At 64.4% G+C, this 17,854-nt stretch overlaps 1 protein-coding gene across 3 annotated transcripts; it reads left to right on the plus strand.

Annotated features, from left to right (window-relative positions):
* Nucleotides 1-49: 49 nt before the first annotated feature.
* On the plus strand, nucleotides 50-17,686 carry TRAF7 (TNF receptor associated factor 7). 3 transcript variants are annotated; one of them, XM_061400830.1, is made up of 21 exons: nucleotides 50-159; nucleotides 7,677-7,792; nucleotides 8,053-8,110; nucleotides 9,590-9,681; nucleotides 11,971-12,087; nucleotides 12,494-12,586; nucleotides 12,728-12,761; nucleotides 13,293-13,476; nucleotides 13,582-13,716; nucleotides 14,335-14,552; nucleotides 14,629-14,702; nucleotides 14,880-14,928; nucleotides 15,005-15,132; nucleotides 15,318-15,400; nucleotides 16,022-16,061; nucleotides 16,167-16,283; nucleotides 16,359-16,481; nucleotides 16,616-16,735; nucleotides 16,825-16,956; nucleotides 17,040-17,159; nucleotides 17,326-17,686. In XM_061400830.1, exons 2-21 carry the CDS (start codon nucleotides 7,715-7,717, stop codon nucleotides 17,338-17,340), a joined length of 2,010 nt encoding a protein of 669 aa, XP_061256814.1. In that variant the 5' UTR covers nucleotides 50-159; nucleotides 7,677-7,714; the 3' UTR covers nucleotides 17,341-17,686. The 3 variants fall into 3 exon arrangements, with proteins under 3 accessions (XP_061256814.1, XP_061256816.1, XP_061256815.1); XM_061400832.1 differs by having other exon boundaries at nucleotides 65-159; nucleotides 13,582-13,710; XM_061400831.1 differs by lacking the exon at nucleotides 50-159 and adding an exon at nucleotides 5,230-5,623.
* The last annotated feature ends 168 nt before the right edge of the window (nucleotides 17,687-17,854 follow it).

Below are 17,854 nucleotides of genomic sequence, written 5' to 3' on the forward strand. Positions count from 1 at the left end.
GGCCGCCTGGGGCCGCGAGAGCCGGGGAACTACAATTCCCGGCGGGCAGCGCGCCGGCGCGCTTCCGGCTCGAGCGGCCCGTCCCTTCCCCGGCCGGCGGCCGAGGGGGCACGATGAGGCGAGAGGGTGGCGCTCCCGTTCTCGAGCGTCCAAGGGCGGGTGAGTGTCCGCGCGGCGTGCCGGGCCCGGGGCTCGCGCCTTCGGTCCACGCGGTGGAGGGAGGGGCCCGGCGTTTGGGGCCCCGGGAAGGGTTCGGGCCTGGGGGGCGGGGCTCAGGCGCGCCGGGGTTTCCCTCGTCCGTGCGTTTGTCTGTCTGTCAGCTGGGCCATCGCTCGCTCCTCTCCTCCGTTCTTTTCTTTATTCGCTCCTTCTTCCTCCGTTTGCGGTTCGCCGCTGGGTGCCCAGCACTGTCACAGGCGCGGGGAGACTGCGGAGAGCGAGACCCCAGTTTTCCTGTACTCTTCTCGAGGAGGATTTTTCAGCCTCGCCCCTCTTGGCACTTCGCGCCCATCGTCACTGCCCGCTGTGCCTTGTAGCGTGTTGATCACTATCCCTGGGCTCCACCCACCAGATGCCAGTAGCCTCCCTCGCCCCCAGTGTGACAACCAAAAATGTCTCCAGCCATTTCCAAGCGTCCCCCCTTTTCAGAACCGGTGATTGGGGGTCCCCCCCACAATACACAGACACAGTCATGAGGATCTGTGACAGGTGCTATGAAAAACGGAAAGAAACGAGAAAGAGACAGTACTGGGGGCTCCTGAAGGGCTTGAGGAGGGGCACCTCCAGCAAGCAGCCTGTCCTGGGAAGTTGCTGGAAAAGCGTGTTGGGCAGAGAAAAGGGACTGCAAAGGCCCAGGATGAGAAAGCTCAGAGGATGCCAGCGGGTTCTGGTGATGGGGTGAGAGGTGAAGTGGTAAGGCCAGGCCAGAGTGCAGGATGGAGGCTGCGTGGTGCTCACAAGGGAGGCTGTTGGGGAACTTGAGCACAGGAGAGCCGGGGTCAGGTCTGTCTAGTCAAGCGCCTCTGGTTGTGTGCGGAGGATGGACTGCTGGCTTTGCTGGGGAAGGAGAGCATGAGGAGGCTGGATTGTGTGTGTCGGGGAAGGGGGGTTTCCTCTTCTAATCCTCACTTGGGTCTGGCTGCCTGGGCCAGGTTATCTTGAGCCAGGTCAGGACGGTCAGCTGGGGCTGAGTCTGGGGTCCTGCTCTTGTTGGGGGTGGGGAGGGTTTCCACCCCACTGAGCTATGTCCCTTGCTTAGAGCTTTGTGCTGCTCATCAGTGTCCCCTTCTCCCATCCCTCAGACCTCTCCTCATGTACACACAGGCCCCCTCTCCTGGGGGCTGCCTTTGGCAAGCATGTGGCATCTCTCTTCCACATTTCTTTGGGCCTCTCCCTTCCCACCGGAGAAGGCAATGGCACTCCACTCCAGTACTTTTGCCTGGAAAATCCCTTGGACGGAGGAGCCTGGTGGGCTGTAGTCCATGGGGTCGCTAGCGTTGGACACGACTGAGCGACTTCACTTTCACTTTTCACTTTCATGCATTGGAGAAGGAAATGGCAACCCACTCCACTGTTCTTGCCTGGAGAATCCCAGGGACGGGGGAGTCTGGTGGGCTGCCGTCTATGGGGTCGCACAGAGTCGGACACGACTGAAGCGACTTAGCAGCAGCAGCAGCTCCCTTCCCACACCTCTTCTCCTCTCTGTCATAAATCCCCCCTTGCACTGCTCTGGGCATCCAAGCTGCTTCATGGAAACCCTAGTCCCTGTGTCTTGAGGTGCCTGCATGCTATAACAGCACTGCCTCCAGGAAGCCAGACCCTCCTCCCTCGGAGCAGGAAGAGCCGGGACATGGGCTACCTGGTTGATAAGAGCCCAGCCAGGAAGGAGCTTGAGCTGAGGTTCTCTGTGGAGTGACTCCACTATGGTTGTGTGTCATGATACCTCTGGAAACAAATGAAAAAGATCACGCTCTTTAGCATTGCCTAACGGCAGACAGGAACACCTGGAAAAGTGCCTTTGGCAGGTTGAGCAGCTCAGTGGTACTTCTGACCCTCTGCCTCCTCTCTGCCCCCTGCTCAGGCTCCTGGCTTCTCCAGAGTCGGGTGTGAACCTTGGCCAGTTGGCTGGACAAAGGAATAGGCAGTTTGGGAAATGGAGGAGGATGTGGCTGAAGGGCCTGAGCCACTTTGGAGGCTTTGGCTGCCCAGACAGGATGATCCAGCCTCTTGCTGGCTTGGGGAGGGGCTGGTTTACCTGCAAGGTGGGGCCCCTTGGTTTGCTGGCTGCCACAGAGGAAGCAGAAGGAACAGGACTTTGGTCAGCCTCGGCCCTGATCTCTTGCTGGCTATCTGTGCCTGCGATGACCTTGCAGCTCTGTTTTCAGTTCTCAAGAAGGAGCTGATGTCGGTGGAGCCTTCGTTGCTAACTCACGTGGCATCTCTCACAGTTCTTTCCAGACTTGGGTGGAGCCAGTCCATTTAACGGGGGAAGAAACCTGAGGACCAGGCAGGCACACTACTTGCCCGAAGTTGCACACTTGCCAAGTGGCAGAGGTGGGGTTTGAACTCAGGTCTCCCCAAGCCTAGCACTTGCGGGTGGGCACCCAGCATTTCAGGCCTCTAGCTGGCTCATGTTGGGGGGATCCATGAAGACAGACCCACCAATCCCTCTCAACTGATGTCCTCAGTGTCCCCGTGTGCTAGCCCTGAGTCTGAAGAGATGGTCCTCCCCAGGGGAGCGTCGAGTCAGGTGGGGCTGGTGCTGACGCCACTGTGCACACCTGGCCCTTAGCCGCTTGGGCAGGAGGAAGTGGGCTGTCTGAAAGTCTTTTGGGGATGGACATTCCCAGGAGTCCCCAGGAGCAAGGAGGAGCATCCCAGCAGACACCAGGACTGGAGGGGTGTGCCTGAGGGCTGAGGGGCGTGGGCTGGTCACCTCCAGACCCAGATCTGGCCCAGAGCCTGCATGCCCTCCCCCACTTCCACTGGGAAGCAAGAAGGAGGAAACCCAGGAGACAGAAGCCACACAGGGAGCAATGAGACCACGGCCAGGTGAGCCTGGAGGTGCACACGGGGCCCAGGGACTACCAGCCACTTGGCTCTTAGGTCAAGGCTCCGGGCCTGTCTCCACGAGTTTAGACTCCTGATTTAGGACAGCTGTGGGGCTTGCTGGGCCCTGTGGTGGAGGGAGGGTGTGGGCAGGAAAAAGCAGCCCTGCAGCTGGACACTGGGAGAGGAGGATGAATGCCACCTCTTTCCAGCACAGTCTCTCCCTGCACTGGATCTGGCCAGCCCCTTCCTCCAGGAAGCCCTCTGGACGTCCCACAGGCTGGGCCAGGCCCTGACCTCATACATGGTCCTCAGATATGGGGAAGAAAGGATTGGGGGGGATGAGGCTGGCCCCCAGGCCGGGTGGGGACAGGAAGGCATTTCCATTGCCAAGTAGAGGTTAAGGCTGGGCTGTGGTGCAGGAGGGGCTGGGCAGGCTGGAGAGGCTGCCCCTGGACAGGAAAGGCCAGGAGGCTGGGTGGAAGAGGCAAGGAGGCAGAGCCCTGGGGAGGGCAGGCCACAGCAGGTGTCTCGGGCTGCTCTGACACCTCCGTGGAGTCTGGGCTATGGGTGCCGGGGGCAGGATGGAGAGTAGAGGCCGAAGGCCTGGGCCAAGCGCTGGGAGGGAAGGTGGCTGGGCAGGCGCCGGACCAGGGTGCGCTGGGGTCCGAGGGGACCCCTGACAGTCACAGCCTGCCTGTCTGGGACGGAAAAAGCATATTAAGGAGACGCAGGGAACAGTGACGGGAAGTGTGTGTAGCTTTGCTATGGCAACCAGGCCTGTCTCTATAGGACTTGGCAGCCTGGCCTGGGCTTGGGCCAGGGGGCCCCGGGGCAGGGCTTACCTGGGGCTGTGTGGTCTACAGGTGAGGCCAAGGCTGCACACACAGCTCCTCCAAGCCACCCACCCCCCCCCGGGGTAGTCAGCATCAAATGTGTGGCTTAATGGCGTTTAGAGGCCAATCCACTGCCTGCTGCCTCAGCACGTGCTGTTCAGGGGACCCCACCACACCCGCTGCTTGGGCTGTTGGAGCAGCTGTCTCGAGGCAGATCTCGACCTCGTCTGGCCACCCTGCTGACCATGGATGCCCCCCACAGCCCTCTGGGTATTTCCTGAGGGGAAGGGGCGTCATGTCCCACACTCCTGAAGGGGACGCCCCAGCAGATCCCTTTGGGCTCCCTCCCAGGGAGGCTGATCAGAGGAGTGGGCAGGGGGCTTTCCTGAAGCCGGGTGGATGGAGAAGTTCAGGCGCTGGGGCATTTGGGGCGAATTTCTAGTTCCTCATTGGGCAGTGAATGCACCCCAGGCCCCAGGACACCCTTAGACATGGGTGTGGGTGGCCAAGGACCCCTGGGCGTTGACACCCGCTTAGGCGAGGCAGGGGAGGGGCTCTTCTTGGTCCCCCAGCCCTACAGCCTCACCCCAGGTGGACACCCTATTTCCATCAGGACTGGGGCCTTTCTCAGGGATAAGATCTCTGAATCCAGCCCCCAGACTGTGCTGAGGTGCCTTGGCCGGGAAGGAGGGAGGGTGAGGGGGCGCGCTTTCTGGCCCTCCTCCACCCTGGGTGGGGTCTCCCTGGTCTGCCAGCCCGCAGCTTTTCCCAGTTTATCAAGGGCCAGGTTCTGGCGTGGGTGAGGATTCTCACTCTCTGTTGAGAACGTCCTGCCTGTCTAGGAGCCTCAGGCTGACTGTGGGGTGGGGAAGGGGCCTCCTCCCCCGGGGCCAGGGCACACCCCTGGGCTGGCCTCAATGGAGCCCCAGCCCACGGAGTGCTGAGCTGTGCTATTGCGTTTCTGGGGTTTTGGCCTCCAGGAAGAGGATACTGGGGAGGACTGTTATTACGAAATGCAGCCCCTGGGGGGCCTGAGGGCGGGCCGGGGGGCATCTCGCTCCATTCCAAGAAGCTCTGGATGCAATCTCAGCGTTCCGGGTGGGCGGGGCGAGCAGGGTGCCCCACCATCTGGGGTGAGCAGGGTGGGCGGGGTGACAGTCCCCTCCCTCCCGCCCCCGCACGCCGTCCAGGGTGCATGAGTGGGTGGGGCGGAAGGGTTCCCCCCACCATCCAGGGCGCACGGGTGGACAGAACGGACAGGGTCCTCCCACCATCCAGGGCGCACGGGTGGGTGGGACAACCAAGGTCCCCCATCATCCAGGGCTGGGGCGGTGCACTGAACCCCGTGAACTGGGAAGTGATTCCCTCCGTCCTTCCTTCTCTCAGCCCGGCTCACGGGGCCAGTCCTGTCCGGTCTGTCCCCTGCCGGCTCCTGTGTCATTGCCCCGCCTGACCCTATTGGCTGTCTGGGGACTTTCCGGCTGATTTGCATGTTGCCTGCAAGTCCTGCGTGCCTTTCTGTTTACTTCACTTCGGAGCGGGACAGCCAGACCGCCACTGCAACAGGCGCTCAGGCAACCGGCACCCCCGAGGGGGCGGGCAGGCTGGCTGCGGCCTGGGGGGAGCGCCTGCCAGGGTCACGGCTGCCTGGACCGTGGGTGCCACTCTCTGCAGCCGGCAGCTGGCCTCGTGGCCCCTGGGAGCTTGCAGCGGAGGGAGCAGATGATTGTAAAATCCAGGTCAGTGTCAGCCAGCGGCCACCCAGAGCCAGCCGCGGGTTCCCCCAAAGGGGTGGAGCGCTTTGCGCGGATGGGTTGAGTGCTGGCGCTGACTGGGCCTCACGCAGCTACAGCCCAGTGGCCTTACTCCTAGCAGGGCAGCCCCCAGGACTTCCTACTTAATAGGGAGACCCACAGGGGTGCTAGAGCTGGGCTTCCAGAGCCCCTGTTACCCCCTAGAGAAGAAGCCACAGAGAAGGGCGGGTATGTGGGGGGGCAAGCCCTTTGAGTCACAGCAGGGCCAGCAGCAGGCAGGAGGGGGAGGCTTTGGCCAAGCTCTGGGGACACCTCAGGCACTCAGAGCCCTGCAGGTGGGCGAGGTGCCTCATGGCAATGCCACCTGTGGGGGCTGAGAGCCACCGTGTCAAGGCCTGAGTCTCAAAACTTGGGCCTGTGGCGAGAGGTGGTCTTTGGAGGGGTGCAGCTGGGGAGAAGTGAGGAGAGCTTTAGAGCCAACCCCTCCCTGCTGTCCTGCCGGGTGGGCCCCAAGGCATACTGCTTGGCCGTTGTGGGGGGCGTGGTTGTCGCTGGAGGAGCTAGGTCAGGAGGGCCTGGTGTGGAAAGTGCCAGAACCAACTGGACTGTGCCTTGCTGTCTGCTGGACTCACATGGGGGGCATAGAGCATCTCCTACCTTCTCGTGGGGGGATGGGTTGTCCTTCCCCTTGGAGCCTTGGGGTCCTGCAGGACCCCCAGACCACCAGATGGGCCCCTGCCTGCCCTGCAACATGGGGAGAGCCATTCCTAATGCTGGTCTGATGGCTGGACCAGGCGCCGGGTGATGAGCCTGTGGTGTGTGTCCAGGGGAGGCTGCTGGAGGTCTCCCAAGGTGCAGAGGTCATGCGGGCTTGGTGAAGGGGCCTGGGCGTGTGGCCTTCCTCCCTGTGCAGGGCTCTCAGCACAGCCGACTGCCGTGGGGGACACGGTGCTCCTGGCTGCAGACGCAGCAGGTCCTGATGTCAGGCACACTGCTCTGGGGGCGGTGGGGTGGGGGGCGGGGGGCGGGTGGAGTCTGCTGATACGGCCACCTCAGTTTAGTTCAGTTCAGTCACTCAGTCTTGTCGACTCTTTGCAACCCCATGGACTGCAGCATGCCAGGCCTCCCTGTCCATCACCAACTCCCGGAGTTTACTCAAACTCAGGTCCATGGAGTCGGTGGTGCCTTCCAACCATCATCCTCTGTCGCCCCTTTCTCCTCCTGCCTTCAATCTTTCCCAGCGTCAGAGTCTTTTCCAGTGAATCAGTTCTTCACATCAGATGGCCCTGTCAGGGTGGGCACTATCTTGGGAGTGGAGCTGCCCTCCTGGAGGGCCCGTCCTCTGTGGGCGGCTGACGGGATCTGCTTACACCCAGGCCTGGCTAGCTCTCCCTGGGCCCACCCTAGCTCCTCTCTTATTGGGTGGGAGTCCCCAGAAACCGGGGGTGATGCCCACAGCACCGTCTCTCTGCTACCTGCTTACCCCAGCCCTTGAGATTGAGTCACTCTGGGGGGCAAGCAGAGTCATGCTCTGTTCCTGGGGTGGGTGACCTGCACACCATCAAGAGCCTGAGCTCTGCGCTCCTCTCCTGCCTGAAGGGGCTTTCTGTGTGTGGTGTGGCTGGTGAGGGGCGGGGCACCACCCAACAGGTCCCCTGGGGCGTGGCCACAGCTGCCCTGGCAGGAAATAGCCTGAGGCTGGCCCAGCCTTGGCCCCAGGGGCATCCTGACCTTGGACCCCGGGGAGCAGACAGAGCAGGAGTGAGGAGGTGGGTGGCAGAGCTGGCTGGCTTTTCCCAAGGGCTAAGCCTTGGAGCAAGGTGGAACTGAGCACCAGCTCCTGCCCCCCCCACAACCCCCGGGCCGCCTCCTTCCCTCCGGCCTGTCTACACCTGGGGCAGGTGGGAGGGGAGGGGGCTTTGACTGCAGGAACCCACCCTTGTTGGGATTGGTGGTGGAGCCAGGCCGGCCGGAGCAGCCCTGCCAACCAGCAGGGCTTGGGCCACCGTCTGGAGCCCTGTGTCTGTTCTGCCCACAGGGGACGCCGCCCGAGGAGCCTGGATGCCGCTCTAGAGCATGAGCTCGGGCAAGGGCGCCCGCTACAACCGCTTCTCCGGGGGGCCGAGCAACCTTCCCACCCCAGACACGGCCGGGGTGAGGGCCAACCCCAGGGAGGGTCGCCTCTGGGCACGCCTCGTGCTCACCCCACACGCCCAGGGCCCTGGGGGGCTTTCCAGAACACCCAGTCCATCCCTGGAGGTCCCTCGGGTGGGCTGTGCCACGTGTGTGGTTGGTGTGTCTGCGAGTGTGTGTGCACGCGGGCTCCTTAGTGGGACAGTGTGTCAGCCCGTATCCACATGTGTGGCCACATCCTCCGCGGGGTCGGGGCCGAGTCACATTCATTCTCTCTCCAGACCAGAATGGAAACCACGTTCGGTCCCGCCTTTTCGGCTGTCACCACCATCACAAAAGGTGAGCCTGGGAGCCCAGACCAGCCTGGGCCAGGGAAGCAGTCCGCCATCCCGCTGCCTGCCCCCAGGTCCCCCTACACCTCCTCGCGGAGCCCTGCCCGCCGCCTCTCTGAGTGGGCACCATTTCACACCCCGTCCCTGATCAAGTGACCCCTGACTCATCCCAGCCCAGGCTCTTAGGGTCGGGCTCGGGGACAGGCCGGGCCTGGGATGGTGGCAGGACAGACTCCTGGGCTCCTTCCTGGAGTCCGGTCCCTTGGGGAGCCCCCAGCGTGTGTGTCTGGGAGGTGGGGAGGAACCAGCACACGAAGGCACAGCCTCTTCCCTGGAGATGGCACGTGGCCCCTCCGGGCAGGACCGCTCGTCCTTTTGCCTCTTCAGGGCTCTGCCTCTCCTCGCAGCACACACTTGCGTGCTAAGTCACCTCAGCCGTGTCCAACTCCGTGACCCCATGGACTGTAGCCCACCAGGCTCCTCTGTCCTTGGGATTGTCCAGGCAAGAACACTGGGGTGGGTTGCCATGCCCTCCTCCACGGGGTCTTCCCCACCCAGGGATTGAACCCATGTTTGCTGTGGCTCCTGCATTGCCGGCAGGTTCTTTACCACTGAGCGAGTGGGAAGCTCCACCTCAGAGTGCACCAGCTGCTAATTAAAGTAGTGTTTTAGCTGCTTCTCCAGGATTTTCTCTGGATACACTTGGTGGTGGGGCCGCCAGCCCACCGCGCACGTCTGCTGGCCCAGGATCCTTGCTTCTGCCAAATGACCCCCCAACCTGGGGGCTCTAAAAGAGCCCTCTTTTTTTTCCTTAAATGTTCTTTTCTGAGGGAAAAGCAAATACACATCCCCCCCACCCGCGTCTCTTGGGTCTCTGATTTCTCATCGGCCTTTAGAAGCTGCGTGGCACGCTGCCTTGGCAGACAAGAGCTCCCAGGCAGAGGCCGACGGGGCCTGTCCCACCCAGCACCCCCTCAGTGTTGGGGCGGGGCAGAGCCAGCAACCAGGCCTGCCCAGCTGCCCCGCCCAGGCTGTCTGATTCCAGGCAGGGACCCAGGGCCGCTCACAGGGCAGCCCACTGAAGCCTGGATTATGCACCCATTCCTTTGGGGCTGTTGCGACATCTGGGCCCGGGTGGGCCCGAGACCAGTGGGGGCCATTGTGTGCCTCCGGCTGCTGCCTGCAGCAACTCAGAGGGGAACCCCTGTTCCCACATGGACCCCTGCCCAGTGCCTTCTCTGGGCAGCTGAGGTGACAGGCAGGAGGAGGTGGGCGGAGAGGGGCCTGGACCACCAGGCTGCTGTACCAGCTGAGGGGCCGCAGACCTCTCTGCCTGGGGGCGGCAGGGCGGGGGCAGGGGGCTTCTAGGCTCAGTGCCAGGGCTGTCCGGGGCGGCCCCCGCCTGGCCCACGTGCAGAAGCGTCCGCAGCCCACCCTGGTAGTCCGGCCTCCCCGCACTGCCCACCGTGGCCCTTTCTCTTTGCAGCCGATGGGACCAGCACATACAAACAGCACCGCAGGACGCCCTCTTCCTCTAGCTCCCTGGCCTACTCCCCGCGGGACGAGGAGGACAGCATGGTAGGTCTGCGCCGCGCTCCTCTCTGCCCTCGGGAGCGGGCCTGGCAAGAGAGAGGCCCAGGAGGAGCTGAAGGTGGAGGCTTAGCTGGAGGGAGCGCCTCGAGCTCAGAGGTGAGGGTGGAGAGAGCGGTGAGGCCAGGGCCCAGCGCGGCGACACCCCAAGACCTGAGCCCCTGTGGCCGGGTTTCCAGAGGGGCGAGGGGCGGCTGGGCTGGGTGGTGTGGCGCCCGCAGGTCTGGACGTTTGACTTCCTCTTGTGGGGGTGGTAGGAGCCACGGAACGTTCATTCAGGAGGGTGACCAGGTCTGATCCCCATCTTTGAAGCTTTCTCTCCTACTGAGTGGAGACTGTGTGTGTGGGTTGCTGGGTGCAAGCAGGGGCCCTGAGCCTGGGGGTCCTGACCACAGACAGGAGTCAGCAGGTAGGCCCGGGCGGGGGTTACCGATTTAGGGGTTTGGGGCAGAGTTGGAGCTGGGTGTCAGTGCCCAGGCCATGGGGCCAGGGTCACAGTGGCCATTCCCTGCCAATCTGCCCACTGGCCCTTCGCTAGGCTCTGGGGCTGCAAGGGGAAGCAAAGGTGGGCCTGGGTAGCGGGCCTGGGGCGCAGTCACCCTCGGGCTCTCACCCTCGCCCACCTCTCTGGGCTGCCCCTGCTTTGCCTCGGACCTCCCTCTGGCCAGCTGTACAGCCCTGCTAACCCCCCAGCACCCAGGCTTTCTCCTCAGTGGCCAGCCTTTGTTTTCTGTTTAATAGGAAAAAAAAAAAAGTATTTCTAATTATTCAAAAAACACACTCATGTGCCCAGAACAGCACTAGGCCCTCCCCAAGCACTCGCCCCCTCCCCTGGGCTCTGCCTGCCTCTGTGTCTGGGGCCCATGACGTGCCCAGGGCCTGTGATGTGCCCAGGACCTGTGACGTGTCCAGGGCCCGTGACGTGTTCATGGAGCAAGGCTGGAAGCAGTAGGCCTGCCTGCCTGCCTGGCTGGGCCTTGAGGACAGTGGATTCCCTGTGAAATCCTTGGGTTTTGGCGGCTTCTGGATGTGGGCACGTGCTGTGAGGGCCCGGAGCTGCGGCCACCTGGACACCAGGTCTTTGGCGGCTGTCGGGCCCCCCCCGGGCCACGCCCGCTGCTGGCCCTGAGGAGCTGGACCTTCCCGGGCCCTGAGGTTTGGGGCCAGTGGCCCTGCCCCCAGCCCAGACCTGCAGCTGCCCCTGCACTCAAGGGGAGTGGGGTCCCCACAGCGGGCAGGCGGCCAGGGGGAGAGAGCCTGGCCAGCCCACATGCTTGGCCCCCCTCCCGCCTGGACCTGTTCTCGCCCTCTGGTTTCCATTGCTACCCTGGGGATGGTTTGACTCACTTCCTCTGACTTTCCCCTCTCGCTCCTCACGTGGTGTTTCCATGCAAACGTGCCACTTGGGCTGCCGGGAGGTGCCCGTCTGTGGGCATGCTGGGCACACGGATCTCTGCCGCCCGCACGCCGGGAAGCCGGGCCCTGGCACTACCCGGCCAGCCTCCCTGGGCCCATAGGGGTCTTGTGCCTCGGGCGGGTGGGGAGGGGACCCTTCCAACTGTCTATGCACCCGCCATGGCTTGGAAGGAAGCAGCCGGGCCCAGAGGGGCTGGTGGGCTGGGCGTGGAGGCAGGTGGTTTATGGCTCTTGAATGAGGCTTTGGGAGGGTGAGAGAGGAGCATGGGAGTGACTGGAGCAGTTGCTCTCGTAGGATCTCTCCTGGAGGATTCTGGGCCCTGAAGGAAAGAAGGGACGGTGCCCCTTGTCCTGGCGCACCCCTCCTTGTGTCTCTGGAAGCTCAGGCAGAGTCCAGCACCTGTGCCCCTCCCCCCTGCTCTCAGAGGCTGGGCTGGGGTTTGGTGGGGGTGTCCACCCTACCCCGGGAGCCTCCCTGGCTTGGGCTCCTGTCCCCAGGCAGGACAGCCCGTGGGCCCCTGGAGCCCTGCAGCCAGCCTTCCAGCCCCTCCCTCTGGCACTCTGGGGGCCGTGGCCACCCCCGCCCTGGGATTGGCTGGTGGAGGTGCCCCCTCTGCAGCCCACATTCCCTCACGGGAAGCAGGAAGCAGGCCGAGCGTGTCCTCGTAGAATTGAATAGCAGGAAGTCTCTCCATTTACACAAAGAAAGTTGGCAGACGTGAGCGGGCGTCCTGACGGCAGGGCCAGGACCGTGGGGCCGGCTTCACGCCCTCAGCACACTGGGGACTGGGCTGGCGCCCGCTGGGCCAGGGGTCCTGGCCCGGTCCTCCCGCCTGCTGATGGTCGGCCCCCTGCCCGCAGCCCCCTATCAGCACGCCTCGCCGCTCCGACTCAGCCATCTCCGTGCGCTCCCTGCACTCTGAGTCTAGCATGTCTCTCCGCTCCACGTTCTCGCTGCCGGAGGAGGAGGAGGAGCCGGTAGGTGTGGCCGGTGGGGGGCCCTCCCCGTGCCCGGCGGTGGGGGCCCCTTCCCCTCAGGCTCCCTGTCCGCACAGGTCCACATCGGGGACTTGGGGGCCCAGACTGGGTCCCCCAGGCACGTTCTTCTCTCTCCCCATCCCAGGGGCTGCCCGGGGACCAGCTTTCGGCAGGAAAGGCGGGGCCCACCTGGGGCCCCTTCTGGTCTGAGTCCCAGGGAGAGGGTGGGCACAGCTGGAGGGCCTCTCCATGCACAAGTCCCCTCGAGCCCTAGGCCTCAGTGGGCTCCCCTCAGGACACACCCCGGCCGAGGTGCTCTCGCCCCAGGAGGGCAGCCCGGCCTGCGGGACGGGGAGTTGGGTTCCCGTAGCCCTGGCGCCCCTCACCCCACCCTGCTTGGTTCCAGGAGCCGCTGGTGTTTGCCGAGCAGCCCTCGGTGAAGCTGTGCTGCCAGCTCTGCTGCAGCGTGTTCAAGGACCCTGTGATCACCACGTGTGGGGTGAGCTGCCCTCCCAGCCTGTGTGCTCTGTGAGCCCCGAACCGTGAGGCACCCGGTCTGGCCGCCCAGCACGTGCCCTCTGCAGTGGGCGAGGGGTGGGGTCCCTGCGGCTGCGCCCCCACCTGCCCATTGTCCCCACAGCACACCTTCTGCCGAAGATGCGCCTTGAAGTCAGGTAGGACCCTCTCAGCCCAGGCCCGGCCACCCGGGTCCCCAGTGGCGGGGAGGTCCCTCTGGGGAGGTCCGCCCGGGGCCCAGCTCTGATGGAGCCCCCTAGTCCTCCACCACCGGCAGTTCCTGGCCAGCGCTCAGGCCAGGCTCGGGGCCTCCCCGCAGCGGGTGTGGGCGAGACCCCCAGGTGCAGCACCCGCTGTCAGGGCTGCTGGCCTCGCGGACTCAGGCCTTAGCCGCTGGCCCTTTCCACGCTCTGTCCCCAGCCCCCCGGCACTACCCCAGACTCCTGGGTCCACCAAGAGGCCTCTGTCGCCACTGCTCACCTAGTGGTGGTCCCTGGTGGCCCAGCCGAGCGTCCCTTCCTGTTCTGGGAGCCCCAGAGGGGAAGGTAGACGCCAGGATGAGGCCCCTGGTGTAGGCTCAGCCCACCCAGCCGGGGAGCAGGCTCCAGGCCCGCCGCCCACCAGGGCATGCTTTCCCCGGGGCGGGGCTGGCTGGGCAGGCCATGGGGTCAGCGTGCCCTCCCCCCCAGAGAAGTGCCCCGTGGACAACGCCAAGCTGACGGTGGTGGTGAACAACATCGCGGTGGCCGAGCAGATCGGCGAGCTCTTCATCCACTGCAGGCACGGCTGTCGGGCGGTGGGGGGCGGGAAGCCCTCCGTCTTCGAGGTGGACCCCCGAGGGTGCCCCTTCACCATCAAGCTCAGCGCTCGAAAGTAAGGGCCCCCGTCTGCCCCCAGTCCCCGCCCCCCCGGGGCCCCCGAGAGCTGGGGCCGCTGGGGACTCAGCCCGCACGCCGTGCCGCCTGGCCGCCCCTCCAGGGACCACGAGGGCAGCTGTGACTACAGGCCTGTGCGCTGCCCCAACAACCCCAGCTGCCCCCCCCTCCTCAAGATGAACCTGGAGGCCCACCTCAGGGAGTGCGAGCACATCAAGTGTCCCCACTCCAAGTACGGGTGAGTGGGCGGGGCGGGGGCGGGGGCGGGGCCGGCAGGCCTGGGCGGGGCCAGGGGCGGGGCGGGGCGGGCGCAGGGGGTGGCAGGCCTGGGCTGGCGGTCACGGCCCCTCCTTCAGCAACCCTTGGCTGAGAGCCGCCTGAGTACCAGGCACTGGGGAGACGGCCTTAGCGGGAGCCACACCATCGACTGTGTAATTACAAACCGAGGTACAGGTGCTGAGGAGACCCGAGCCCCGTGGGGACACAGCGCCCGGGGAGCTGGGAACTGATGCATGCAAGGGCACAAGCCGGGCCCGGACCTGGGAGAGGGCTTCTGGCAGCTGGACCAGCAGCAGCGAGTTGAGAGCAGAGGGGAAAGGGGCCAGCAGAGGCGGCAGCAGCTGGCTCTTCGGGGCGGAAGCCAGTGAGGGGGAGCAGGAGCCCTGGAGGAGCTCTGGGCTGGAGTGCGGCCGCTGGATTGCTGGGGGAGGCAGGACGGGCGGTGGGCGAGCGGCTGTGCACAGGGCAGTGGCCCGGCACAGAAGTGGGGTTTGTGGGAGACTCTTGGGGCTGGAGAGGCAGAGGGAAGGGGCCACCTGGCGGGCAGGTGGGCAGGACAGCTGTCCCATCCCTCCAGGTGCACGTTCATCGGGAACCAGGACACATACGAGACGCACTTGGAGACGTGCCGCTTCGAGGGCCTGAAGGAGTTCCTGCAGCAGACAGACGACCGCTTCCATGAGATGCACGTGGCGCTGGCCCAGAAGGACCAGGAGATTGCCTTCCTGCGCTCCATGCTGGGCAAGCTCTCGGAGAAGATAGACCAGCTGGAGAAGAGCCTGGAGCTCAAGTTTGGTGAGAGACCGGCCCAGGGGGTGCAGGGGTTCAGCCCTGCCTCCAGGTCCCTGACACCCCCTGCCCTGCCGCTCAGATGTCCTGGATGAAAACCAGAGCAAGCTCAGCGAGGACCTCATGGAGTTCCGGAGGGATGCGTCCATGTTGAATGTGAGCGGGCAGGGGCCACGGGCGGGGCCGGATGCTGGGAGGTGGGTGGGGTGGGTCCCAGCAGAAGGCCTGTTCCCACTCAGGATTAGGTGTCTGTGCTGGGGGGCCCTGCCTGGGGCAGGAAAGGCCATTGGGACCCCACCCATCCCACGCTCTGCTCTGCTCTTGGCCCCACAGGACGAGCTGTCCCACATCAACGCGCGGCTGAACATGGGCATCCTCGGCTGTGAGTGTGGGCCCCCTGCTGCCCGCCCCGCGGTCCCCAGGCCCCCAGACACCTCATACCTCCTGTCTCTCTGCAGCCTATGACCCACAGCAGATCTTCAAGTGCAAGGGAACATTTGTAGGCCACCAGGGCCCCGTCTGGTGTCTTTGCGTCTACTCCATGGGGGACTTGCTCTTCAGTGGGTCCTCTGACAAGACCATCAAGGTGGGTAGCAGCCTGCCCAGGGGCCAGGCAGCCTGGAGCAGCAGGGCTGGGCACGGCACACCAACCTCTGCCAGCTCCAGGCCTGCCCATGGACAGGGCTTTCTCTGCTCACATCATTCGTGCTGTAGTGCCCCCTGCCACCAGGCTGGCCCTGCTGGGATCTGCCCTGACCCTGGTTTCTGCAGGTGTGGGACACGTGTACCACCTACAAGTGCCAGAAGACGCTGGAGGGCCATGATGGCATTGTCCTGGCCCTCTGCATCCAGGGGTGAGTGTGGGCGCACATGTGTCCACTGAGCACAGGGCCCATGTGGACTGTGGCTGCATGTGTCATAGAGTGACTTTGTCTGCCAGTCCTGGGACCCTGAGCAGGGCCGAGTCATGGGTGGTGGTACGTGGGGCCTCCGTCTCTGACACTGTGCATCCGTGAGCAGAGCCCTGACCCCGGAGAGCCTCAGGTGGCCAAGGACAGGCAGGACCGGAGGGGAGGCAGGCTCCTGCTGGCCAACAGGGCCCGGCCACCCCCTAGCCCAGAGTGCCCCTTCTAGACCATCCCTCCTGGAATGTGTCACGAGGCTGTGTGCTGTGGGCGTGAGTGTGTATGTGCGTGTGAGATGCTGGCGCACAGGAAGCAACAGCTTGACTGCCAGCAATGCTAACAAGGGTAATTACCTCCCGCCTCAGCTGTCAGACGCTTGCCAGGCAGGCGCATCCAAGGTCCTCTCGCTGAGGCGGGAAGACCGAGGCTGGGCTCAAGGAAGCTGTAGTGGTCCTGGCAATGGCCAAGGCCTCTGGTTCCTGGTGGCCAGTGCTCGCTTGGCCCGGCCAGGGCGGTGTCAGCAGGGATGCTGGCTTCTCCCGCCCTGACACCCTGGCTTTCCTTCCCCAGGTGCAAGCTCTACAGTGGCTCGGCCGACTGCACCATCATTGTGAGTGGGGCTGGCGGGCGGGCAGGGCCTGAGAGCCCCAGGCACTCTGTGCCACTGGGGCCTGGGCTCGGCAGGGCCTCAGGCTTCGCGCCTATCTCCCACCAGGTATGGGACATCCAGAACCTACAGAAGGTGAACACGATCCGGGCCCACGACAACCCGGTGTGCACGCTGGTGTCCTCACACAACATGCTCTTCAGCGGCTCCCTGAAGGCCATCAAGGTCAGGCCGGGCGGTGTGTGTGCATGCCGGTGCCGGTGGTGCCCCCCCGGCCTGCACTCACGGCCACTCCCACAGGTCTGGGACATCGTGGGCACAGAGTTGAAGCTGAAGAAGGAGCTCACTGGCCTCAACCACTGGGTGCGAGCCCTGGTGGCCGCCCAGACCTACCTGTACAGCGGCTCCTACCAGACAATCAAGGTGGGCCCCCCTGACCCCGAGCCGGCTCCGTCTGCCCTGCCCCCACTGGGCCAGCACAGGGAGGCCCTCACATGCACCCTGGGTCGTGGGTGGGCCGCCTGGCCTGTGACCAAGTGGCCTGCGCTTGCCCGTAGATCTGGGACATCCGGACCCTCGACTGCATCCACGTCCTGCAGACGTCTGGCGGCAGCGTCTACTCTATCGCTGTGACCAATCACCACATCGTCTGTGGCACCTACGAGAACCTCATCCATGTAAGAGCGGACGCAGGGGGGCGGCGTCTGGCTCTGGGCCCCTGTCCGCCCCCATCTGTGTCCTCTGACCTGCCAGCGCCACCCCCCAGGTGTGGGACATCGAGTCTAAGGAGCAGGTGCGGACCCTGACAGGCCATGTTGGCACCGTGTACGCCCTGGCAGTCATCTCAACGCCAGACCAGACCAAAGTCTTCAGCGCATCCTATGACCGGTCTCTTAGGGTACGAGCTGGCCAAGTGCCTGGAGGGGGCAGCTCAGGGCTGGTGCCAGGCTTGGGCGGTCTTCATGTCCCATGTGTCCCCAGGTCTGGAGTATGGACAACATGATCTGCACGCAGACTCTGCTGCGTCACCAGGGCAGTGTGACCGCGCTGGCCGTGTCCCGGGGCCGGCTCTTCTCCGGAGCCGTGGACAGCACTGTGAAGGTCAGCACCGTGGCTCAGGCCATCCACAGGGGCTGTGTGGGGAAGTGGGAGCGAGGGAGGCAGGTGGGAGCTAGCAGCCCGGGCTGTTGGGGGCAGGTACGGATGGCAGCTGGCTTTGGGGCTGCATGGCCAAAGTGGCACTTGAAATGGAGTCTTCCCCCTGCAGGTGTGGACTTGTTAACAGAATCCACGCCGGGTCTCAGCTTCCTCTGGGCCTGACCTAGGCCTAAGCCCGGTGGGCCACGTGACTGGTCTTGGGGTCTCTGCCTGCCCCATGGGGACTCAGCCAGGCAGGCAGTGCCCTCCCTGCCCTGTGCCCCATGAGCCTCCCTCTGCTTGGCCCTGTCACCGTCACTGCCAGGACAGTGCCCAGCCCATCTGGGTGCCAGGTACGACGCTTGCCAGGCCCACCTCCATCCTCACTCCAGATGGACTGTGGGCCTTTTTACTCACCTTTTCTACACTGTTTTTAGACTGTACATAGATTTGATTACTTCTTGATTGAAATAAAAGTTGCACAGACTGTGGCTCTGAGTGGGGATGGTCCTCGGGGAGCGGGGACACCTGAGCAGGCCGGGGGGCACAGGCACTGCCCAGTGGGAGGGAAGCTGGGCAGGGGCCACAGAGGTGCCTGTTGACAACCCCAGGATGTGGTCCTGTTGGTGGCTGCTTCCCCCTGCCAGGAACAGGCAAGC

The sequence above is a fragment of the Bos javanicus genome, chromosome 25, assembly GCF_032452875.1.
Source record: "Bos javanicus breed banteng chromosome 25, ARS-OSU_banteng_1.0, whole genome shotgun sequence".
NCBI lineage: Eukaryota > Metazoa > Chordata > Mammalia > Artiodactyla > Bovidae > Bos > Bos javanicus.